This window comes from Ornithorhynchus anatinus, chromosome 10, assembly GCF_004115215.2.
Source record: "Ornithorhynchus anatinus isolate Pmale09 chromosome 10, mOrnAna1.pri.v4, whole genome shotgun sequence".
Lineage (NCBI taxonomy): Eukaryota > Metazoa > Chordata > Mammalia > Monotremata > Ornithorhynchidae > Ornithorhynchus > Ornithorhynchus anatinus.
In genome coordinates this window covers 49,466,529-49,493,117 of record NC_041737.1, presented here as the reverse complement: position 1 = coordinate 49,493,117, position 26,589 = coordinate 49,466,529, and the positions used below count along the sequence as shown (strand labels likewise).

At 42.7% G+C, this 26,589-nt stretch overlaps 1 protein-coding gene across 2 annotated transcripts in view; it reads right to left on the bottom strand.

The window, feature by feature from the left end:
• Positions 1 to 26,589, bottom strand: part of EXOC4 (exocyst complex component 4) — a 561,659-nt gene that overhangs the window by 92,966 nt on the left and 442,104 nt on the right. For both annotated transcript variants that reach the window (XM_029073281.1, XM_039913205.1), the window contains exons 12-13: positions 20,019 to 20,155; positions 9,688 to 9,843 (exon numbers count right to left, since the gene is read on the bottom strand). In XM_029073281.1, the coding sequence (XP_028929114.1) occupies positions 9,688 to 9,843; positions 20,019 to 20,155 (293 nt within the window). The remainder of the gene's footprint in view (positions 1 to 9,687; positions 9,844 to 20,018; positions 20,156 to 26,589) is intronic.

Below are 26,589 nucleotides of genomic sequence, written 5' to 3'. Positions count from 1 at the left end.
TCCTACTAATTTAGATTTGTATATGGTCATATGGGAGAAGGTCTTGGAATATTCCTTATAATTAAATGGGGGTTCTTGTGTCTCTGGAAGTGTCTCTTCTGCCAAAGCGCTGCACTGTTTGTGACTCTAATGTCTCCTCCACATTAAACAGTTTGCTTCTTTTTCTGACCTTTCACTCAATCTCAATACAGCATCGTAACAAACCGGTTGGCAGAAATCACAATTTGGTGACTTTAGAACTCACATTTTTTCATCTGTACACTTCGGTGAACTGTGTACTCTTTTTCTCCCTGTTAACATTCACCATCTATCTGTCCTGGGATAACTTCGAGGACCTCAATTCCCATGGCAATAGGTTCCATTACTGAACCTTGTTTTGCGAAATGTTGGAAAATGCACCCAACCCTCCAAAATGGAATTCCCATGAATGGTTAATTTGGACACTGGTAAGCAGAAAAGTCGTTCAGGTTTTTCATTCTCCTAGAATTATCAAGAGTCATCTACATGGCAGTTTATAAAGTCCTGAAGCTGATCGCTCCTGACCTTAGATTCACCAGAAGCCAGCCTAACTGGTGAGGATTAAGTGGAAAAGAAATGCAAAACAAATTCACTATTTCCCTTAGTTCTCAATTTTCTCTGCAATTCTTCTCTGCAAAGAAAAAGCTCCTTTACAGTACAGGTTGCAAACTTCAGATACAATAAAGCTCAAATGGACATTCTGTGCACTCAGTGTCCACTCCGGGATTACAAACGATGTGCTGCCTTGCCCTGGAGATCAAACATTGGCAGCTTTGCATCTGGAAATTGGGCAATTTTTTTTTCCAGAAGAGGAATCTTCTCTTTAACTCCCATGAAAGACGAACAGATAACAAATAATTATCTATGGAATAGTTACATAGATTCCAGGCTCTAAAGACTACACAGTAACAGCCATCGTTACACTCGCTGTTGAATTAACCTGAATAATTGAAAATGTTCTGTTTAGCCTACCTCATTCATGTTTGTGTTTATCAGAATTCTCTCCAGAAACTATTAGTTTATGGTTATTTCCTACTTCAATTATTTCTCATATTGTTAGATCAAGTCCTTCTTTAAGATCTCAATCCGTTGAGAATATGCTTCTTGGGGAAAACGAGGCCCACAGCACCTAATTTCCAGTCACTTCCAACTGAGAACTAGAATCAGTATCCTAACTCACAATTCAGGACTTCTCCACCGGTCTGGCTCTGCTGCCTCCTGAGAGAACTAGGTGAACAACTGCTTCCGAAATAACGATCGAAAAGCCTAAAATCATCATTAAAAACATAAGCTTGCTTAAAAATAATCCTGGGACAGGTGATGCTGATGCTCACGGTATCTGTGAGTGCTTACTAAGTGTCAAGCACTGTCTAAGCGCTGGGGATACAAGTTAATTGGGTTGGATATACTCCCTGTCCCACATGGGGCTCACAGTCTGAGGAGGAGGGAGAACATCTATTTATTTAATCTCCATTTTCCAGTTGAGAAAACGGAGGCACAAAGAAGTGAGCCGAGGTCACAGAGCAAGCAATTGGCAGAGCCAGGATTAGAACCCAGGTCCTCTGACTCCCAGGTCCACGCTCTTCCACTATGCCATGCTGCTTCTTGTACTTCGGGGGTCCAGTTTCAGAAAGAAAGTCTAGGGCAACTCAGAGAAGCCCTGGAAGCCATAAAAGGCCTCTTTGGAGTTCCTATAGTCAGGGACTACTGCAGATTTAAAAAGCCCTTGCAGAGGTTGGGAGGGGAGATCAACCCACCTTTCACTACTTCAGCAGGAGTCACCTCATTTTCTGACACCTCCTCCTGTTTCTTTCTACTCTGTAACCTCCTACTAGGTAAGGAGCACTTCATTTTCCTGCTTTTTACTTCCCAAGCGCTTAGTACAATTCGCCCGCACTCAGTTGCTCAGTAAATACATTCACTACCTCTTCTATCACTAAAGTCTCAAGACCAAAGGCTTGTCTTTTGGAAGTCGGTGGAAGACTTTATATCATCTCATCATTCATTCACATTTCCATACCCTTAGAGAAGCAGCATGGCTCAGTGGAAAGAGCCCGGGCTTGGGAGTCAGAGGTCATGGGTTCGAATCCCAGCTCTGCCACTTGGCAGCTGTGTGACTGTGGGCAAGTCACTTCACTTCTCTGTGCCTCAGTTACCTCATCTGTAAAATGGGCATTAAGACTGTGAGCCCCATGTGGGACAACCTGATTTCCTTGTATCTACCCTGCGCTTAGAACTGTGCTTGGCACATAGTAAGTGCTTAACAAATGCCATCATTATTATTATTGTTATTTGAGTTGGCAGGCAGGGGAGCAGTACGTTGCAAATTGTGGGCAGGAGTTTTTCCTCAGACGTGGCACCCTTTGATGGCAGACGTGACCGAAGCCTAATGCCGATAAAGTGTGGGCCGGTGCTTGCCTTGTAGCTCATGCGAATTTGGGGGCCCCAGCAGCCAACTCTTCTTGGGAATTTTTCCAAGGCCTGTCCATCCAGATGGTCCTTTGGTTGGAAATCTTTACCCCCGATGCCCCGGCCCCCAACAGGCATAACTGGAACTAGAATCCAGGTTTCCTGTTTTTCAGAGCAGTGCTCTTTCAAATGTACCAACAGCTGGGCTAAATTGATAAATGTATAAATTAATGGTGTTTACTGAACACTTACTAAGTGCTTGGAAGAGTGTAACACAGTTGCTAGACACATTTCCTGCCCACAAGGAGCTTAAATAATGTTCAAAGAGTCTCTAAGTCATCACGTTCTTTAGGATTCTTCCCAGTTATTGTCAAGCTAATGCCTGAAGGAGAAATATCATCATGGGAGAATAATGAAGTGCAGACTAAATCATGCAGCATCAGTGGATAAGTTTTTAGGTGGTTCCCCCTCTGCCACTTGTCAGCTGTGTGACTGTGGGCAAGTCACTTAACTTCTCTGTGCCTCAGTGACCTCATCTGTAAAATGGGGATTAAGACTGTGAGCCTCATGTGGGACGATCTGATTACCCTGGATCTCCCCCAGCGCTTAGAACAGTGCTCTGCACATAGTAAGCACTTAACAAATACCAACATTATTATTATGTTTCATTCTGAAATGCCCGGCTTTCTCATCTAGTACTGCTTGGCAGTGTTCCTATAGCCATCTCTGGCCTTCGTCTCGTTTAACAGTTGGAAAAAAATATTTGCAGATCCATCCTCCCCTTGTCCTTACTGAATATATTCATGTTTTGGGGTTGATCTTTCCTTTCAATAATTTGGCTTTCAAAAAAATCACCCCCGGCACCTAGGGAGAAGGAGAAGAAAAATCTCTCTTCTGAAAATGGGTCTTAATTGTTCTCCAACAGACCTATCCTTTGCTGAGTTCTTCAAATATATCTTGAGATATTGTTCCTGCTGCCGTTCTTTTTGGATCCTTCTGACTATTTGTTCTTTATATTTCCTCAGCTCCTGTTTAATTTCCAGTTCGCCTCTTAACCGGTGGCATTTGTGCTCCACTCCATTCATGCGGTTCAGGTAGGGTTGCTTTATCCAAAGAACATTTTATTAGCCCTAATAAACTCTCACATTTCTTTATCTCTCCCTGCTTGGATTTTCTTGAAATCTCAGAGACAGCCTGCGGGCTAGTTCTAAGCTTTTTTTGTTTGTGCCTCACCTTCAATATTTTCTATTTTCTCTTAAGGTTGATGACACTATCTTTACTACACAGAAGTCCCTGTGTTTATATAGAATCAGGGAATAATAGAGCTGGAAGGGATCTCGAGAGATCATTTGGTCCAGTCCCCTGCCTTAAGGCAGTGCCTTTCTTCTGAGAAGTGCTAACTGCCTCAAACATGACCTTGTTCACTCACATATTTTTATTTTTTGATACTTTTTTTGTGTGGTAAACAAAGTCTAAATAAATGTATATATTTAAAACATGTCGAGTACCTAGTCACAGACACCCTGCAAGCACTCTGTACATACTTGCTGACTGAAATAAGACAGGTGCAAGCTATATGCATATCTTCCTACATTATCTGCTTTAACACATTTCCATTTTGATTATCTGCTAGACTTTCTTTAAAGCATCCAATTTCAAATTGCAACATAAAAGTCTAACGGGGAACAAAGGGTTTTCCTCTGCTACCTCCCCTTTACTTTTTCTTTCTTCTCCCTTCCCCTTGGAAAAGGTTATCTTTTCTTTAATTCCATATTTTGTCCTTTCTAGCCAATCTGTTTATACTTTCAACCTTATTTTTTTATGGGAGGTGAGCACTTACTACGCATCAAGTCCTGTTCTAAGCGCTGGGTAGATAATAGTTAATCCGATTGGGAGGAGTCCCTGTCCCTCCATAGGAGGGAGAACAGATATTGAGTCCCTATTTTGCAGATGAGGAAACTGAGGCACAGAGAAGTTAAGTGCCTAAGGACATACGGACAGGCAAGTGGTAGTTTAGAACCCAGGTCCTGACTCTCGGACCGCGGTCTTTCCATTAGGTCAGGTTGCTTCTCTCCTTAATAATAAAACTTTCACTGCTAGCGGTCCCATGATCTTTAATGCCTGAGACATTTGGTGATTATATACTCTCCCTCCTCTTTGGTCCCCTTTCATACTCCAGCCTGAAGGACTTTTCCTTATCTGCCAGTCTGTGGCTTTGCCGATAAGGTCTGGGTTCCGAAACGACTGGGTATTGGCCGCAACACCATCACCTCCCTAGCTAAACAGCCAAAATCAGTCCATTTGCCACCGCACCTCATGGCTGCAGTCAATCCTGGTGGCAAATTGCCCACGTTTCTTTCGACCATCACCTCAGCCAATGGATGAGACGCGATGTCAGAGATCCTCGTGTCACCAAACTCACCGGCAGGAAGGGAGGCAGGGAAATTTGGGGAATTCACCTCTGGAAATTCACCCAGTTGCCCTGGCTCTTCAACTACTAGGACCAGGCCTCTACTTTTTCACTTGAGCGTTTGGGCTTTCCTTCTCCCAATGCTCTGAAACCTCATATTTCCCTTGATTAGTCACCACCACCTCTATGTACTTGTCACAAAATTTGCAACCACTCCTCCATTAATAAAACACTCAATTTTTCCACTTGTGAGATTTGATAATTCAATGAGGATGCACCTAGGCACTCTCCTGATTGGACTAAGTACTTACGTTTCCACCACTGAGTTACTGTGTGAACTGTATTCACTTTGAATATTAATAATAATAATTGTACTGTTTAAGTGCTTACTATGTGCCAGGCACTGTACTATGCGCTGGGGTGGATGCAAGCAAATCAGATGGGACACAGTCCCTGTCCCACATGGGGCTCACAGTTTTAATCTCCATTTTACAGATGAGGTAACTCAGGCACAGAGGAAGTAAAGCGATTTGCCCAAGGTCACAGAGCAGACAAGCGTGGATCTGGGATTAGAACTCAGATCCTTATTAATCCCAGGAACGTGCTTGAATAAAAATGGTTCACTCTTTGAGGGATGTAACGTATTCCTTTCAACCAACCAATCAATGATATTTATTGAGCACTTCCTATGTACAGAACCCCGTTCTAAGTGCTTGGATGAATACAGAAGAACAGAATTAACATACGCATTCCCCGCTCATAATGACTAGTTTCCCAACAGTGATTGGTGTCCTTTAATTTTTCTGGGTCTTTCTTTAAGATCAAGCAAAAGATATATCAGCAAACTCAATGATGGATGTGTTCATGGTTAAGTGGTCCATAATGAATTACTAGTGGGGAAGTGTGGGACATAGAGGGGGAAAATTGGGCATGTGAGTTGATAAATCCCTGAATATTAAAGATGATTTAAAAGAGGACCATCACTATATAATTACTACTACACAGTAATGCTCAATAAATACCACTGATTGATTGAATACAAGCCTTCCAACAGTCAATGGTATTTACTGAGTGCTTACTGAGTGCAGAGACTTGCCCAAATACAATATAACAGAGTCGGTAGAAACGTTCCCTGCCCACAGTGAGCTTACAGCTACCCTCGGCCTCACAGCCCTTATGTACATATCCTTCTACCCCACCATTTCATTTTCCCCGTGTGTCTGTCTACCTTTGAAACTGTAAGCTCCTTGACGGGAAGGATCACGGCTACCAATTATATTGTACTGTCCTCTCCCAAGCACTTAGTACAGTGCTCTGCACCCAGTAAGCACTCAAATACCACTGACTTCCTGATACACTGATTGAATCGGCCCACGTATTTGACTATTTCCCCAACAGCTACTGCAATTTCTGTAAATGCAGTGGAGGTCAGAGAACAAAGTAATTTTCAAACAGTTATATTTCTGATTTAGGGATCAAAAGATTGTTTCTCTAAACAGTATCTAATAGACTATTCAGCTACTTATCGGAGAGTCCGAAGGGGCATTGGAAGGAATAGCAATGCCAATTTGGAACAAATTACATCATTTTGTAACTATTACCAAAAGCAACTAAGTGAACATGCTTTCGATGCTATATGACATGCTGAATAGAATATTGGGGGTGGCAGGAGATTATGATGTTACTAATAGATTCTGCAATGTCCTTAATCCTCAAACAGATTCAATTCCTTACTCATCACCGTGTAGTCGGTTCCTATTATTCCGGTAGAAAGTACAGCACCTCCAATCCCTTAGACTACTAAATTCCTTATCACCCAACTGATTGCCAGCAGGAGGTACAAAGCTCTAGTTGACAGTAGACCTTTTTTTTTAATCTGGGCTTTATCACCAAAGGGATCCAGTCCCTGGGTTAGAGACAACTACCTAGGGATTTGCAAGCTCTGATTCAGCCTGCTTCTGCCGAGTCCATCGTCCTGAGAAATTCAGGAATAAAATGGGCAGCACGACTACTACGTCTCTCCTCATCCAGCCCACTACTGAGCATCCGGCGAGGGGAACTGTACTGCTTTTACTCAGAGGACACTCAAAAGGTCCCCTATCTTGGATCATCCTTTTTCGGGTGGGAGAGCAACAAGAAAGAAGCCCAACTTCAGCTGCTTGGAGAGCGAGTGGCCCATTTTTCTGTTTAGCCCAATAAAGCCTCAGTCTGCTTTATTCTGTCCCCTGCTTTCACTTCAAAGTTGATATGGGAAATAATACATTTTGTTTTTAGTTTAAAGAAAAATAGAAAAAAACCCTGGATTTGGTAATGAAGTGACTCTAACCTTTATTCAACGCAAAGGGCATTGGATTCCACATTCATCCGAGCGCCAAATAGCCTTCAGAGCTTTAAAAACTAATTATAGGAAGAGAGGCCTGACTTTTCAGTCCTCTCGGTCCTTGCCAAGTTCCACGACACTATAATGTGCTCAATCAAGGCTCTTTGTCAACCTCACAGCACTGGAATATCAATGAAGAGAGTCGCCTGGTACCTACCTTGGCTTCTGACTTCTAATCATAATGGAAAGTGGGGACGGGTTAAGACGACAGAATCAATCATACCCAATGGCTGATGTAAGGGATCTTTTCCTTGCCTTAAAATGAAAATTTCGCATTTTGTACGTGAACGCTTTTATACAGAGATTTGGAGAAAATCTTGCTCAGTGAACAGGGGCTGGGCAAGTGATCCGGACATCGGAGTTTCAATCCTCATACCGATACGAGCTCACTGTGTTGCCCTTGTACACCTCTCTCTCTGTCTTAATTTCCTTGTCTCTAAAATGGAACTTACAATTCCAAACCCTTATCGCAAGGATGTTGTGAGAAATAACTAATAAAAAGACTGTAAATCTATTTGCAAATTGGAATGAGTCCAAAGGAAAACAATGCTAACGAATGAAGGGTTGGAAAATGGGATCTATTAGAAATTGGGATTAATTAACTCGGAGAACCAAAAGATGAAGAATGAATAAAAACAACTGTCATGGGTTATTACAAGATAAGGAGGATGGTAATAAGAAGTTCTTCATCTCCCAAATTAGCAATACTTCACAATTTGGGATAACCAACAAACAGAACTGGGGCATTTGCTTTTCGATCACAAAGTGACACGTCTGCATATTGCAGGAACAGAGAAAATGGATTTTGGAGGCGAAATATAGGGGAACTTGTGGTTGCAAGGTAGAGAGCTAGCTAAAATCACCCCATATGAATTTTGGTCCATTATGCAAATAGTCCATTTTGCAAAGAGCAAATACCTAGTTATTTTTCCCCGATCACTCAACAGTATCTACTGAGCGCTTACTGTGTCTTCAGAGCACTGTATTAAGCACTTGGGAAAGCCCAGTTCAACAGAGTGGGAAGGTATGATCCCTGCCCATGAGGAGCTTCCGGTCTCCAAGGAGAGATATGCATTAAAATATATTTTAGATTGGGGAAAGAGTAAAGTAAAGGATATTTACATAAATGTCACGGAACTGGGGTGAGTAACAAATTGCTTAAGGGGGTATACAGCCAATTGCACAGTAAAAGTGGAGGGGAGGGCAGAGAGGGAAAATATGGGCTTAGTCACATACAATCAGGTGGTCAGAATAGGGTTTACATTGGAATATAGCTTAGAGATCCAGGATGTATCCAATGCTGCTACTAATTACTTCTTTAGAATACAAACATCTTTGTTGTATCAATCTCACGCTCAATTCCACTCACAAAAGACAAATCTGACGACTTCAATTTCAAAGCAAAGGGCCTACATCTCTACCATTACATAATATCCAAAGAATGACAAAGGGAGGCGGGAGGGCAGAATTATGAGTAACCAACTATAAAAATTCATCTAGCTTCTTCAAAACAGGTCAGTGACTCATTGATTAATTTTACCTATACGATAAAAACGAATACCGTGTGATTTTTTAAAAAATAGTAGTTAATTTTGGTCAGCTCCCTCCCAAAATCCCCCGGGAAGCTCCTAAAAATAAGTCTGTGATTTGTTTCTCCTGATTCCTGACTAAGCAGCATGGCTTTGTGGAAAGAGCTCGGGCTTGGGAGTCAGAGGTCGTGGGTTCTAATTTTGGCTCTGCCACTTGTCAGCTGTGTGACTTTGGGCAACTCACTTAACTTCTCTGTGCCTCAGTTATGCCATCTGTAAAATGGGGATTAAGACTATGAACCCCACATGGGACAATCTGATTACCGTGTATCTACCCCAGGGCTTAGAATGGTGCTTGGCTCATAGTAAGCGCTTAACAAATACCATAATCATTACTATTATTATTATTATTATTATTAGAACTTCAGGGAAATCTCTAACAGAGCCCAATCTCTCATTTTGCACTTCACTGTTTCCCAGGTATTCAAAAACACCAAAACACTTTTCCCTTTCCTCATTCCTTCCAGATCTGCATGACAAGGAATTCTACTCTCTCATATTCTTTCCCAGCCTCCATTTTGGGGGAGGCAACTCCAGGAATTTTGTGATGGTCACTCCCACTCAATAGTCCCTGCCATGAATTCCCAAGAGAAATCTGTTCTTTTTTTTGTTTGTTTCTTTGAAAGAAGTAAGTTGGGTGTTTAGCTCTTTGGACTAGCAATACCTGGAAGTGTGAGCTTCAGTTAGTTGCACTTTGGGGAGCATAAGCACAGTTGAGGGTGGGAGGAGGAGGGGGACGGACCTTGCTGCATCTCTTCGAAACCCAGTTAAACTGCTTCCTAACACTTGGTAAGAACCAGAATTTCATGTGGAACAAAGTACCAACCAAACATACACACTACAAATTCTTTCACCATGCTTAAAACCCCTTGGAACTTTACCTTATGAAATCTTCCTCCTCTTCTCTCTTTGGCCTCAGTTGTTTGGGCTGTGCCATATTGATCCAGTTTGGCAACGACTTCAAGAGTCTACTGATATCATCATCTTTTGCCCAGGAAGCACTGATCACTAGTTTCTCCTCCGACTGGGCAATGCCCCTGAAAACAACCAAGAAAGAAAAGCAAAAATGATACTATTTATTATGTGCTAAGCTCTGGAATAGACACAAGACTATCAGACCAGACAACATCCCGGTTCCACGGATTTCATGAGGTGAGCAATTCATATGAGCCCCAGGTTTTGTGCCTGTCCTTAGAATGCTGTTAGAAGATCCCTGGGGCATGCAATTCATCATCACAGGAGGTACTTTAGTCCTTTAGGCATGACAAAAAAAAATTGGGGTCTAGTTCTTTCTCTGCAATTGGCAGAGGACATCATCTGAGGAAATCCTGGCCTCTTCCCCACGGACTGAGAATCCACTCATTGTTTATCTGAGAATAAATGAGATCCTGTCGTCTCATTTGGATTATTAAACCACAGCACAAGCATCACATGTGGGGGCACAATATAAGTTTCATCAAAAAGCCGGTCCGTCAGATGTTTGATAAATTGTAGGTGTACGCCTCAATCATACTCTCTTAGGATCAAGAAGCACTCTCCATCTCTAGTCTTTCAGTTTAGGCTGCCAATTAGGGCCAATTATGGAGCTGTTTTTCAGCTAGGGACACTCATCCATTAAGATCTTGACCATACTCATTAACTAACTTCATTCAAGCCACTGGATTTCAAGCAGCAATAGCACCTTGATCACAGCCGCCTTGGGTGGATTTGAACCCAATGATCTAATGATGTTAAGGCTCTGAATCATGTCACTGGTCCCCTGGCTTATTCAGTTGGTTCTTACTAGAGAGTAACATATTAAATCCTAAACTTCTTCCTAATTATAATGCTTCATTGTTTAACATTTCTGTCAGCATAATTTCTAGGGCTTTAAAACCTCTGCCAGGAAGTCCAAATGACCAAAATGACATTTATTTACAAAGATAATGGGTTGCTGGTTTCTTCCTAAATTGATCAAGGCTACAATTTCTTTAAAAAATTCAATTTCTCAGTCAATCTACTGAATTTATGGAGTGCTTACAGTGTGCAGAAGAACAGTGTATTGATAAACACTATAACAAACACATTCCCTGTCTACAATGAGCTTATGGTCTAGAGGGGGAAACAGACATTAATAAAAATCACAAATTATGTATATAAGTGCTGTGAGGTGATAGGCTGAGTTTTCTTTCTGAATATAACTGACAAACCGTACTTGTTACCCTTCTTACTTTTCTAGGGTTTTCTTTCTGAATATAACAGACAAACCTTACTTGACACCCTTCTTCCTCTTCTAGCAAATGACCCCATGAGCAAAAAGCTCCCTTCCTCAATCCAACTGAAGAATTGAAACTATGAGAAGACAGAGGAAGTTCTCCCTAGGTCTGGCGGATGTCATTTCTCTCCTGAATGAAACAAAGAACTGTATAGCTTAGGGAGCAGTTTTAGCACTGACCTACTAACAAAAGGCTGGGAAAAGCTGGCCAACAGAACTAGCTTTGATCCCTTTCTATTACATAAAATAAAAACCCGATAGCATGACGATGAAATGGGTGATTGAAGAAAACTGAAAAATTCAAGGACTAGTGAACATCTGCCAGAGATGGGGTGGGTGGCCTCTTCATTCATTCATTCATTCAATAGTATTTATTGAGCACTTATTATGTGCAGAGCACTGTACTAAGCGCTTGGAATGTACAATTCGGCAACAGATAGAGACAATCCCTGCTCACAGTCTAATCGGAGGCGACAGACAGCAGAGCAAAACAGAATGAAACAAAAACAAGCCAACATTATCACGATAAATAGAATCAAGGGGAGGTACACCTCATTAACAAAATAAATAGGGTAATAAATAATATATACGAATGAGCACAGTGCTGAAGGGGGGAGGGGGAGGAGCAGAGGATAGGGTGGGGAGGGAAGAGGAGGGGGAGAAGAGGGAAAGGGGGCTCAGCTGAGGGGAGGTGAAGGGGGAAGGGGGAGGAGCAGAGGGAAAAGGGGGTAGCTCAGTCTGGGAAGGCCTCTTGGAGGAGGTGAGCTCTCAGTAGGCCTTTGAAGAGGGGAAGAGAGTTAGTTTGGTGGACGTGAGGAGGGAGGGCATTGGCTGGAAGAATCGGGGAGCAGTGTGGCCTAGTGGAAATATCACAGACCTGGGAGTCAGAAGGACCCGGGTTCTAATTTCGGCTGTTGTGACCTTGGGCAAGTCACTTAACTTCTCTTCTCAGTTCCTCAACTGCAAAATGGGGATTAAATAGCCATTCTCCCTCCTACTCAGACCGTAAACCCTATGCAGGATATGAACTGTTTCTACACTATCTTGTACCTACCTCAGTGCTTAGAACAATATATGCCACATGGAAAGTGCATAACCAATATTATAAAAAGTACAAGAAACCCCCACAAATCTCAATGACAGCTAAGAGTCTTTCAATTCTATAACCATCTAGTAGCTCTACATACTTCTTCTCCTCCCGTGATGTTTATCAATCTTGAGGTCTCAAGTGGGAAGTAGCCAAATCACAAACTTGGCATTTTGTAAATTACTGATCTTTTCCCACTGCCATTTCCTTCACTGTTACTCTCTGAATTCCATCCAAATCGCCCCTTTCTGGAACTGAAATTTACTAGAACTAAACAAACTGAGACTCATCCCATTTTTTGGCTCCGTTGTATGTGTACGGATACTAAATATCACTTGCTGTCTTTTCTGCCTTTTTGCTTTCCAAGTGCAATACAACAAATTGGCAGCTCACCAAACTCCCATGATACCTATCCATCAAAAATCTGAACTCTGCTTGAACAGCGGTCTTCAAATACATTTAAGGGAGTCCCTTCATCAGCTCATTCCCAACCAACCCTTTCCTTCCCCCTTGATCTATAACCCTCCTCCCTGAACCTCCTTCCACCGCCCCGGCCAAGTACGGTCTGTGGAACCCCCACTCCATCACGGGAAAGCTTCCCTTCTTTTGGACTTGTTCCTGACTCAATCACTGCTTCTCCTAATCAGTACTGAAGATGACGATATCTCCCCTGCCGCTCTTACCCGAGGACAGAGCCGGGGGGGAAGGGGAGGGGGAGAGAGAGGCTCATCTTCTCCCACTCCCCAAGACTAACTAGGAAAGGGAGCGGAGCCGGCGTCCTTCTTGCTCCCTGTTGCCGCTTTCGCCCCAACCCACCTCCCCCATCCCTCTCTTTCCCTTCCTTTGAAATCCATAATGTCCAACTTTATCACCCACTCCAATTACTCGTCAGTCATCGAATGTTCCCCCAAGACCCCTCCTCCAACTTTCTGAACCATTTTTGATCCTTATTTCACAGTTCTACTTTCTTTCTCTATTGATCCTTGGGGACTACAACATCCTTCATTCATTCAATCATATTTATTGAGCGCTTACTGCGTGCAGAGCACTCTACTAAGCACTTGGAAAGTACAACTCAGCAACAGAGACAATCCCTACCCAACAATGGGCTCACAGTCTAGAAGTGGGGGAGACAGACAACAAAACAAAATGAGTAAACAGGCATCAATAGCATCAATATAAATAGAATTATAGAAAATACACATCATTAATAAATAGAAAAATAAATACATACATATATACAAGTGCTGTGGGGCGGGGAGGGGGTAGAGCAGAGGGAGGGAGTCAGGGAAATGGGGAGGGGAGGAGGAGCAGAGGAAAAGGGGGGGCTTAGTCTGGAAAGGCCTCCTGGAGGAGGTGAGCTTTCAGTAGGGATATCCCCAACAACGCTTCCACTTTCCAACTCCTCTCACTCCTCAACTCCAATGGCTTCCTGCTCCGCCCCACTTGACACTCACCAACTTGGGCACACACTTGATATCACCTCTAGTCATTGTACAAACCCCACCCTCACCACCACTAGCTCCTGAATCTGGATAGGTTCTTAACTCCATCTTGTCTGCTGTGTGACCTTAGGTAAGTCACTTCCCTGGGCCTCGGTCACTTCACCTGTAAAATGGGGATTAGATTGTGACCCCCACATAGACCAGGGACTGGGTACAACCCAATTTTCTTGTATCCACCCCAGCGCTTAGTACAGAGCCTGACACGTAGAAAGTGCTTAACAAATACCATATAGCGCAGTTTCCATGCTGCTAGGCTTCTTTAAATGGTATTTTTTAAGAGCTTACTACTTGTCAAGCTGGGGTAGATACAAATCAATCAGTTCAGACACAGTCCATCCCACATGGAGCTCACAGTCTAAATAGGAGAAACAACAGGGACCCCATTTTTACAGTTGAGGAAATAGGTACAGAGAAGTTAGTGACTTGCCCAAGGTCACACAATGGGCAAATGTTGGAACTGGGGCTCAGAACCCAGCTCTTCTGACTCCTAGGCATCTGCTCTTTCCAGTAGATCACCCTTCTCCTCCCCAACCTACTTTACTGGACTGAATAAATTCAGCTCCACTTCACTGCCCTAACTGCCTAACTATTCTCAGGACCTCCTGGATCAGTATCCACCAAAACCTTAATTAGCCAGCCGTTTACCCCTCCCCCTCAATAATGGAGACGTTATAATGAAGATGTTAAATAAGACTGGAACGAACACCAATCCCCTAGGCAACCCAGAAGCCCCATACCTTGACACGCTGACATCTATCAGCAACACATAATTATCTTTCAGTTGACTGGCATCCACCCAGGTGGTCAGGTTCCTACCCAGACCAATTTCATTAACGTGTGCGGATTCTGGACTTCAGCAATGGCTATCAGAATGGCCACACACAAAAAAGGGAAGAAGTCTCGGGCAATTACCCTGCCATAGGAGAAGGGTTACTCAGCATCGCCGGCACCGTAATCTACTAATTAATTCACAGCTCATCGGGACACAGACGGAGCCATCTGTGTAACTATCTGTACCTGCTCCAGGGAGGAGGAGGAAAATAGGTGTAACGCTCAAGGGGAAGGGGGTCCCCACTCCTCCCCCTCAGTGACACAGCTCGAGCGATTCATTCAGAAAGCATCTGCCGGTGTCGTCCGGCTCCGACGTGCACCGCTTCCTCTCTGGAACAGTTGGGCAGTGAACACGAGCCTGGTCCCTGGACGCAGCTGAGGTGCTGAGCCTTTTCATTAGGCAAACAACTGGGGGCAGGTGGGGCTAATTGGACTCAGTTGTTTAGTGACAGCCAGGGTGTGATATTTACTCATGCGGCCCAAAGGCACTCCAAATGCTCCGACCTGGAAGACTTTACCCTTGGCGAATTCGAGACGTAAGGGGGTGCGTGGGATGGATGTGTGAAGACTCGGCTCGTCTAAATAGTTGGGAGAGTTTAATATAGACTGAGAGTCCACTGGGCAGGCACCACTCTAACATTAAACATTTCTTATCGGTAGGTTGACCATGACTTAGAGTAAGGGTATTAAAATAGCAGGCCACACTGGCTTCTAACAAAGGAATAAAGCCTGCAGCACTCGATTCCACTTTGCTGCTTGGATTTTTATGACTAAATAGCATTCCTGTACACGTTTTACGGCCCTCAAAGACCTCCAACGGTACCCATTCATCAGTGCATCACACAGAGCACGAGAGTGCTTTTTCCTCTCCATTCTCTTCTCCTCTCCACCCTACCTTTCACTCTCTGTTCCTCCCAAGCTCAGTTTCTCCCCGAGCCTCTTTCTCAACCCTAACGGCAACCTTTGGCCCAAGCCCATCCTCCTGTTTAGGCCTCGTTCCTTCTTCGAATGCATCAGATCACAGCTCTCTGTTTCTGCCAAACCTTTCTGAAATCCTGCCACTTCCAGGAGGTTGTCCTCAAATTCATTTCCCTACTAGCATCTCCACACTTTGGCTCTCATAACTTCCTCTTCTTTCGGTACATAACAATTAACACACTAGTATTTGAGCACTTTTTCCTGCTACTTGCAAATTATCTTATGCCTGCCTTCCCTGGCTCCTTGTGGACAGGTATTGTATTTTACTGTACTCTCCCAAGGTTTGCACAGACTAGGTGCTCAATAAATACTATTATTTGATTTTTCCTCCAGGACACACTGAAACGAGAAGCACCGAAAAGCTGCTGCCCCATCACAAAATACCACCTTAAAATGTTAGGCTTTCAAACTGGGCCGGATCGCAAGTCAGGAATGGTAAGGAACTTCAGAGACTTGGATCTCACTAAGAATTCCCTCCAATGCTGAAAGTGTATTTGAGAACTGTTAGTTGGAGCCCTCCGGCTGGTCTCGACGACACTGGGGGTTTACCGGGAAAGAACGGACCTCTTAGCAAAATGCGTGTTAAGTTATAATATATAAATGAGCTGACTGCACTACTGAAAAAGACTTCCCAGGAATTCTCCTTCAAGATGCGGGGCACAGAGTCAATCAAGATTTAATCTTCTAGCAGTGGGTAGACCTTTTTTCAAGAATCCTTCTACCTCTGCCCAAGCCTAGAGTGATCATAAGGTAAGCATGTCTCCCATTACTATTCCTTTTGGAGTCCAGCTATTAGGGGATCCTTCTCAGCTCGCTCAGTGAATGAGCCCATGTCCCCTCTCAGCAGGGGGCCCCGCAAGTCCATGGATTTGACCATTTCAACAATCCCAGCAAAGGCACCCATAAGAAAATCAAGCCGATACGGCCCCTCCCGGCATCCTCCAACTCCCCCCCCCACGATTGTGTTCTCTGCTTTTGAATCATCTGAGTCGAATCTGGCTTTCTATTTAAGTCAGCCATTTACTGGCAGCAAAACTAGAACATTTCCTGCTTTTCCTTTAGCTGTAATCAGGATTTGGCCGTCCAAATTAGGGCTGCCCTAATTACTCCTCAGCAGGTGCCAAATCCTGTGGAGGGCAGAGACAGAGGGAGGGAGGGAGGGAGGGAAGGAGCAAGGGAGAAAGAAAGGGCACTTTGCATTTTCAGGCCCTTGAAGGGAAAAAAAAATATCTTCTTTGCATGCTAGAAACTCCTGATTAGAAAACAGGCTGTGCACATAAATATGGGTATATGAGTATGTGTGTATAAATAGGAAATTATTTATTGGATTATTTATCCCCCAGGCTATATAAACAAATATTACTCTACGCATTTCCAAGACTTAGACAATCTCACATGAAGCCCAGTAATTGGGAAAAGTCCCCACTAAAAGAGAGTCAAAATTTGGGGGTTTTAAGGCAAATCAATGCTGTGGGACCAGAGGTCTACTGAAAGGAAGCCCAGTGAGGGAAATCAGAACAATACCACCCCCTTTAGTAGCAGAAATAGCAGTCGCATGTGCTAAGCACCCGTTTCATGCAGTGCCTAGTACTCGGTGCTTCGGACGAACAGAATAAAGGAGTGGCACATTCCCTGTACATAAAGAACTTACATTTTAACAGGGGATCAAATGGAGTGAGCGAAATAAATAATTGAGCACATACGCACTCATACAGACAAACACACGAGTGCCAAGAAGGGCATGACTACATTCACAAGTGTTAGTTTTCTAGGGGTCTCTGTTGGGAAGAGGGTTGGGAGTGGATAAATTCACAGAGGTAGAGATGGGAAGCCACCCACAAGCCATGCAAATCCCAGAAAAGTGGGATTCTACCCCAACTTCATCTACTTCCGTAGGCTGACGCCTTCTGGAGTTCCAAGTCTTGGGTGTCCATTTGCTAGCACAGTGAGTACCAAGATCAAAGCAGATCACACAGAGTTAACAGTACACTCACTCTATGTCTGTCTGTCTCTCTCTATACACACACACACATATATATATACACACAAACACACACACACAGTATCCAGTACAACTCCTCAACTGGACGATGATCATTTAGCTTTCTGCCATCCCATCCGTTCAGCACAGCTCGATAAGCCTAGTAAATATCACTTCACTTGCCGAAGAATGCGGGATTTTCTTTGACAAATCGCTAGAGATTTCAGGGAAGTTCTGAAAGTAAACCTTAGCAGTCTAAACGGTATCTATCTCGGCACCTAGAGCTCTAGATCCATTTCCTGGATCGGCTGTTGATTTGTTGCACCACTCGAGGCAGGTTTTTCCATCCTCTCCATTTCTGCCTCCGACATCGTCTCAACACATAATTAACATATAACGGCAAAGGGAATGACATTTTGTTAAACACAGACAGAATGTGTTTAAATTTAAAGAAAGCAAGACTCCAGTATCCGAAGGCGGTATGCCCTAGTGGAAAGAGCACAGGATTGGGAGTCCAGAGACCCAGATTCACCCGGGGTGACCTTGGGTAAGTCACTTAACCTGTCTGTACAATGGGGATAAAACAGACTGTGAGCACCGAGGTGGGTCAGGGGCTGTGTCTGATCTCACAACCTTGTATCTGCCCAGCACTTAGAACATAATAAGCACTTTAAAGTGCCATAATTATCACATCTTGTGGGTCGACCTTTGGCTCTTAAGTAGCGATGAAAGGAGTTACAAGTTTAGTGAGAATCAGGCAAAGCGTAGGGGAAAACGTGAAAATTATGAAGATGAATTTGACAGTGAAGGAAGAATTCTCAAAGAATTACCCACAAAATGAACTTTACATATGGACAACTGACTCTTTTAAAGCCAAGTGCAGGTTGTTTCACACTGCCTATATATGACTTATGAATCCAGACCAATAATTGCTCTGCATCCCATCTTCATTTAGGTAACTGATGTTTATACATGAGTGACTGATGAGAAATCCCATCTCCTCAAAAAAGTGCAGTCCAGAGTTGCAGTAACTTGTGCTAAATAGAACTGAGACCTCACAACAAGAAGGAAAATCATTTGGCTGCCGGCTACTGCAGCTCATCAAGGGTGATGGAAGAGACACAGCTGTCAATTTGCAAAATGCGGAGATGGGGGGAAGTTGATGTGCTTTTCATGCACCTCGCTCAATCCTTGGTTTGTTCTCCGTCGTCGTTCATCACGAACAGAGATGCCTGCCAAGGAAGTTTAATCACTTCTTCCTCTGGTCATCCAGTATATTATAATGCTGATGTAACGACTCACGTAGGCTGGGCTGCCTGCCTGATGGAACTCTTCCTTGAATGTTATTTTTACCAGTAAGTGGGAGGAAGAGATTCCCAATTCTTCCCAGAAACTTTTATGGATTACAGAAGAGAAAACTTGGGCACTGTTCCTGATTCTGCACTGATTCTGCAGTATGGGCAGGAAGTTTTAGAGAGGCTGGGAACCTACTGTTCCTTATCTGCACTGAAAAGAGAAACAGCAAAGGAGGAGTGTAGGTCAGACACTAGGAAGGATTTCTGAACAGGGAAAGATGAAACTCAGTAGGGCAAGTTACAACTGAGTTTCTGAAATCTCAATCAATGGTGTTTTTAGAGCTCTTAACTGTACTAAGCACTAGGGAGAGTACAACACCACAGAGTTGGTAGATATGTGCCCTGCCCACCATGAGGTTACAGTTTCGAGGGGGAGACAGCCATTAATATAAATAATATAGAATATGTAATTCATAGATATGTACATAATTGCTATGGGTTGGGGATGGGGTTAGAATACTAAAAGCCCACCACTATTATTATTATTAGAAGGAGGGAGGGAAGAAGAAAGGAAGGCTGGAGAGAGAACAGGAACCCCCATCTAGACTGTAAGCTCATTGTGGGCAGGGAACATGTCTATCAACTCCCCCAAGTTGATATATTGTATTCTGAGATATACTGTAGTTTCTCAAGTCTTAGTACAGTGCTCTGCACACAGTAAATGCTCAATACAATTGATTGATTGATTGATTGAGGGAAGGAGATAGCCACCTGCCAAGAGGCAGCAGGCTAGGTAAAATGACTGCAGAAGGGTTTTGAAAATTAAGGCTTTCCTTGATGTCTCCTCTGGGCTCTCAGTATTTTGTATTTCGCAAAAGGCCCGGCACATTCCTCCTTAATCCCATTCATTCTTATTTGTCAGCTGGGTTTGCTCTGGATAAGGACACTTCTTCATATTAATATTATCTTTAATTTTCCAGAGTGTTTGCAAACCTGTTACCTCATAACTTTCTTGTGTGCTAGGAGAGGCAGGCAGGTAATAATAAGGTAAAGAAACTGAAGCCCAGAGAGGTTAAATGATTTGCCCAAGTCCACACAGGAGACTCCAGGTCTCTTGATCCCCATAACTGTGCTGCCTGGTGCAAACTATGCCAAATCTCTCTTTAACAATCTCGGATAGAAATTGAGTTATTTAGGTTATATTCTAGGCCCAACTTATATTCCTGGGTAAAGTTTTAGCTTGACTTTGAAGTGAATTGGGTTTCTGGAAAGAAGCAATACCTGTAGGCCACGGTGCAGGTATCCTTGTACTCCTGAAGCTTCACACAGACCATGTTGAGGAACTGATCCGAATACGCACTCAGGTCATGCATCAGGTTCATGAGGTCTTGCACTGTCTTCTCCACAATTATCGTGCTCTGGGAAAAGAAATACACAGAAACAGAAGGCCATGAGAGTCAATAATGAGACAATATGAGAGCTGAAGGGACAATTTAAAGACAGCTTGCTGGCTGAATTAGCTCAGAGGCATGACGAAGGGAGGAAGAAAATAATGACATTTTATGTGCTGCCCTTCTTTCAAGGAGTTTCACCCAATAATTTGTATATGAATCCAGAAGTTGGGTAGGAAGCTAGGTCGGGGATCTGGGGGCTGGCTCTGTCAGGGTTGGCAAGTGGGAGTTGAGGGTAGTAGAAACAGAGCTAGGATCCAGGGATCTCTCCAATATTAGAGAAGTAGGGTGGTCAAGTGGATAGAGCCCAGTCCTGGGAGTCAGAAGGACCTGGGTTCTAATCCTGGTCACACTTGTCTGCTGTGTGACCTTGGGCAAGTCACTTAACTTTTTTGTGCCTCAGTTACCTCATCTGTAAAACAGGGATTAAGACTGTGAGCCCCCCGTGCGACATGGACTGTGCTCAATCTGATTAGCTTGTATCTACCCCAGCGCTTATTAGAGTGCCTGCAATCTAGTAAGCGCTTAACAAATACCTTAAAAAAATACCTTGGTTACCAGAGAGATGGATTTGCAGAGGATGGATGATCGAGGTTCTATCTGATCTGAGGGTATTTTCAATATGAAGGAAGTCATGGGGGTGGGTAGGAGAGAGAGGTTGTGTGGATTGTGCATTTTCATGTTGGGTAAACCACACTAAACTGGGGTTTGCGGGATTGCCAAACATCAAGTCAAATGCCGATTAAAGCACAGGTCATCGGACATCTTGGGCACCACCTACTAAAACCGAAATCTCCAAATTCATTATCTTGTGCCTTGCCCACTAATTCATATTGCTTCCTCAAAGGACCTATAAGTCAGATTTACTGAACTTCCAAATGGTGCTGAGGATTTCCTCCTTAAAGGAATATTGATTTTACACTTAGTGGCGAGGAAGCGTTAGCTAATGCTTTCATTCGACAAACATCTGACTGAGAGAAATGTGCTTCTGAAAGGCAGTTATTCTGCTTGAAAAATGGGTTTCACAGTCCCAGATTCCCAGGTTAGAGCACCAGCTAGACAGAAAATCTGGGGCTGGGCCTGAGTCTCATGTGCACACGACCCAGCTCCAAAACTGATGTGCTTCTGGTTAGGTCTAAGTGCTTAGTTCCTACTCCGCACACAGTAAACCTTTAATAAATACCACTGATTGACTTGATCGGGTCTGACCTGGTTGGTGAAGGGGATCATGCAGTTGTCCCAACTGTGTTCTAGGCGTTTGATTTCTCATTCCTTCATTCATTCAATCGTATTCACTGTGCGCTTACGGTGTGCTAAATGCTTGGAAAGTACAATTCAGCAATAAAGAGAAACGATCCCTATCCACACCGGGCTTACTGTCTAGAAACACCGGGCTTTCTCAGTGAGCACATCTGACTTTCAACCAAAGTTCATAAAGATGTGCCTGTGTGGCTATGACATGGTACCGGCTCTGCTGTCCCTCTGGGTCATCTTGGGCCCCAAAAAGCTGGTGCAGTGCCCAATTAGGTCCTACCGGGAAGGCATAGGAAAGGGTGGGGAAGAAAGAAAGGGCTACACCACCTCTGCCCAAACTCAGCCTCTCCTCATAGTCTGAAAAGGTCAGGCCTCACCTCTGCTGGGCTCTCTACCGAATGGAGATGATTTTCAGAAGGTGAGGAGCCCGGGATTAGTAACACACAGTGCATCCTTGATCTTTCTCTCCTTGGGGCCGGTTATCTTTTATACCCCCTTTTCCTTGCACTCAGAAAAAGCATCGTATTTGGAAGTGAGCAAAAGGAATCAAAGCAAGACATAAAGCAGCTTCATTTTGTAACTTCACGAGATTTCACGATGAAGAATGTGAACCAACGAGATATGTGTGTAAGAAAAACAGCACGGCCAAAGCCACTCCTAATACTCCACTTTAAGAATATTTTTGAGAGGCATTAATGATATTTAAATATAGGCTGGGGTGGCTGTTTTGGTTTTCTGAAAAAACCAAAAGAAAAAAAGAAGAAAAAAGAAATGACAGTTTAAAAGAATCATTATAACATTTACCCAAGAGCCGCTGAGGATTAGACTGTAACCATGTGTAGGCACTCAGATACATGAAAGCATCTACATGCTTGTTCAATTCTAGAGGTTTGATATACGTAATATCTATGTGTGTATATGCATGTATATATATATATATATATATATATATATATATATATATATATATATATATATATATATGCGTATATACATACATATATATAAAAAGTAATATAAAGGTATGTATACACACACATATATATTAAAAGTAATATATATGTATATACGTATATACATACCTTTATATTAAAAGTAATATATATGTATGTATATATGCATATACATATATAAGTAATATATATGTATGTACATATGTATATACATACATATATATTAAAAGATGAGGGAAAAGAACTATCTTCTATAGGGCAAAATTTCACAGGAGCCCAAATCACAGTCTCTGCAGAATCCCCACACATTCAACTTCTTTTTTCCGATCGATTTTAAGTTTAAAGCACTGCAACATCTTTGAAATCTATAATCCTGTTCCTCCATATCTACCTGTGAGTGCCAGGAATCGATTCTGCTCTTCTGCATGGTCCTGATCTGCTAAAGGGAGTCTGAAAAACCTTACCCCTATTTGAAACATAGGTATATACTTTAATGTGAGCAGCAGTTTATTTTGGTGGATTTGGCTAGTGAATGTGCTAAAACGGGTGTCACATCCTTCCAGGCTGACGAAAGGGCATTTTGAACAATAAAACATTTCTGGAGATATTGTTCTCAGAGTCTGTCACAGAGAAAGCGATCAGGTGGCAAAGCACGCAAGCCAAGCTGGCAATTCTGCCATTAGAGGACTAATTCTAGACAAGTTAAGTTTAGCCCACCTCAGTTTACCCTCCTCTCCTTATTATACCCCTTTGGCAGGGGCTGTCAAGAAAATTTAAAAATAACATATTTTAAAGCATTTTTTAAAGAAGGAGAAAATGGAAAAGAACAGGATTGGAGAGGGTGAAAGAGAGAAAAAAATCACAGGACAGGAAAAAGACAAAGAATTCAGGGGAGAAGAAAACAGTGAGAGAAAGACAGAAAAGGGAAAGAAGCAAAAATTAAATGGGGAATGGCCAAAGAGGAAAACAATAAAAATGAGTCAGACTGTTAGAGAAAACTGGAGAAAAGAAAAAGGATAGAGCACAAATCAAACTGAAAGGAAGGAGAAGAAACAGCAAGGAAGCATAAAATGAGATATCAGGAGCAAGAAACAAGAGATAAAGATTTAGTTGGGTTTGCATAGTCCGATAAGTAAGGCGTGGTTTCATGAGAAGATATTGGGTGGGAAATTTTCTTTTTCTAATGGCATTTCTTTAGCGCTTACTATGTGACAAGCACTGTTCTTACCTCCAAGGGTAAATACAAATCAGTCAGGTTGGACTAAGTCCCTGTTTCACACAGGGCTCATAAATCTAAGATTAGAACTGAGATTAGAACACAGACCTACTGACTCCCAGTTCTGTACTCTTTCCTCTAGGCCATACCTTCTCTTCTACTGTATTTGCAAAACTGGTTTATTCTGGTAGAACTATTCAGGAGATGTGAAGTCTCTGTTCTAGTTTGACATTATAACATCCCTTTTGAAGATCAGACCCAGGACATTTGATTCCTTCACCAAAAATATTTGGAAGGCATAAGGAGGGCATGAGAGTGTGGGATTTGGCTGGCTGGGATTTGTTTACTCCAGTGTGTGAAATATAGATCAAACATGAGCATGCCCTAGTGGAAAGAGCACAGGCTTGGGAATCAATCTCATTTATTGAGCACTTACTGTGTTGCAAAACACAGCTTGAGAGTATACAATGTACCAGTATATGAGACACATTCCCTGCAGAGATTCTGGGCTCTAATCCCAGCTTTGCAACTTGTCTGCTGTGTGACCTTAGGCAAGTCCCTGAACTTCTCTGTGCCTCAGTTTCCTCATCTGCAAAACAGGGATTAAATCCTATGTCAACCAATACCATTATCATAATATTAATTTTGAGGCTAGAATTTGGGTTGGTATACAGGTACCCTCCCCACATGAGTTTTGCTTTACCTAAATATTGCTATTTGGGTTTTGGGGTGGAGAATGATTGGCAAAAGTTAATAAACCTTGAAACAATTTATTCAGGAAATGTACTAGTCTCTCTCCTTTGTCCAAGCTTCCCACCAGCCTTCAGGTCAGCGTCCCCCAGCCTCAGTTGCTCAAGCCTCCAAAAGCCACAAAAGCCAAGAAGGGAAATTGTTTCCTTTTTTTTTTTTCAAGTTTCATTTCTCAGACTGTCAAAATATCATGGGGAAAACTTTAACCTCACTGCCAGGAAGATGAGAAGAAACTGCAGCTCAGTGCAATAATCCAGTAGTTTTCAAACTTTGTCTTATATAATCCTGGGGGGGGGTGGGGGTCAAAACAATGCAGTAATGGGAGGGACAGCATTTCATCTTTCTCCTTAACCAAATTCTCCTTTGGGGTACTTTTTAGGGTATTAGTTAAACGCCTAATATGTGTCAAGCACTGTTATAAGCGTCAGGGTAGACAAGTTAATCAGGTCAGACACAGTCCCAGGAGTATTTGGGGCTCACAGACTAAGAAGGAGGGAGAATGGGTATTGAATCCCCCATTTTACAGTTGACAAAACTGAGGCACAAAGAGGTTAAGTGACTTGCCCAGGGTCAAATAGCAGGTAAGTGGTGGAGCCGAAATTAGAAAACAGGCCCTCTGACTCCCAGGCCTGTGCTCTTCCCACTAAGTCACACTCAGTCAATCGATCCATCATATTTATTGAGCACTAACTGTGTGCAGAGCCCTGTACTAAGCGTTTGGGAGAGTACAATATAAGAGACACATTCCCTGCCCACAACGAGCTTACAGTCTAGAAGGGGGAGACACAGACATTCACATAAATAATTAAATTACAGATATTTGCATAAATTCTGCACTTATGGGCATGCTGAACATGTGGCTTCTCTATTTGAATTTTTTGGTCAACAAAATCAGAGTAGGCATAACTGCTTCCTGAAATGTGAGAATGCTGGTGGGGAAAGATGATATTCTTGTAATGAGTCAGAAGAAAATTCGAAAGGGGTCTATGGTTCTTAAAATTTCGAAACCGGCAACTTTATCTGATAAGAGAAATATACCTTTAAATCTTGGGTTATCAATAGAAAAGGATAAATTATCACAAAGAACTTTCAATGAGAAGGAAAAAAATGTCAAATTTTGGTCTATCAACCATAACAATACATTCCCTTTGGATTTCAGTTAGGCATTTATATGATTATTGACCTGACTTCCAGTTATACTGGGAAACTTAATTAAAGCGCTTGGGAAATATCAACAGCAATGTAAATGCTAAACAACAATAATGAATTTGATTGAAATTCTAGGGAGGGGAACCTTTTGGAAAAATCACATCTGCCTTTAGCATGCTTTATGAATACAGGAAGCATTTCAAAGATTAAGGCCGGCTCTTAGTTAGGAATTTGTGGTTTTCTAGGCCAACAGATTGGTAGGAAAAGAAGAAAAGAAATGTAGCAGATTTATTCAAGGCTCCCTTAAATTAGCCCCGATCAGTGGCTAAGAAGAAGTTTTCAGCATTCTGAAAAGTGAAAATCCTTAAATTCTAAAAGCTTGAAGAGCATGAATAGGATATGTTGATCAATTGAAAGAACTTAGCTGAGACACACTAAATACTGAACAGGAATACAAAGCACGGGCTAGTGGAATGAGCCCAGGACAGGGAGTCAGGAGATGAGTGTTCGACTCCTGGCTCTTCCTCTTGCCTGTTGTGTGGCCATGGGCAAGTCATTTAACTTCTCTTCGCCTCCGTTTCCTCACTGAAAATATGGTTTAAACAGCTGTTCTCCCTTCATCTGAAACTGTGAGCCCAGAGCGGGACAGAGACTATATGGCCTGATGTATTTAATCTACCTCATTGCTTAACATAGTTCCTGGCAAATAATATGCAGTTAAGTGCCAAAATTATTGGTAATATTAATAATCTATTAAAATAATGTTCATATTGATAGGAACAGCTCAAAAAGTGTGATTGCCACTTGTCACCAGTCATCCAGGCATCTCCCCTGAATAATAACAATTAATAATAATTGTGGCATTTTTAAACACTTACTATGGACCACGCATGGTAGAAAAGGGTGAGGTAGAAACAAGATAATCAGGTCCTGCCCTCTGATCCTGCTCCTACCTCTCCTCCTTGCCTTGGAACAATTAGATGGGGTCCAAGACGAGAGATCAGGATGCAACTGATCTCCAGCAACCATCTGGAAGGCTGGGAGAGGGTCCCACATTTCCCCTATAAGTCCCTACAATT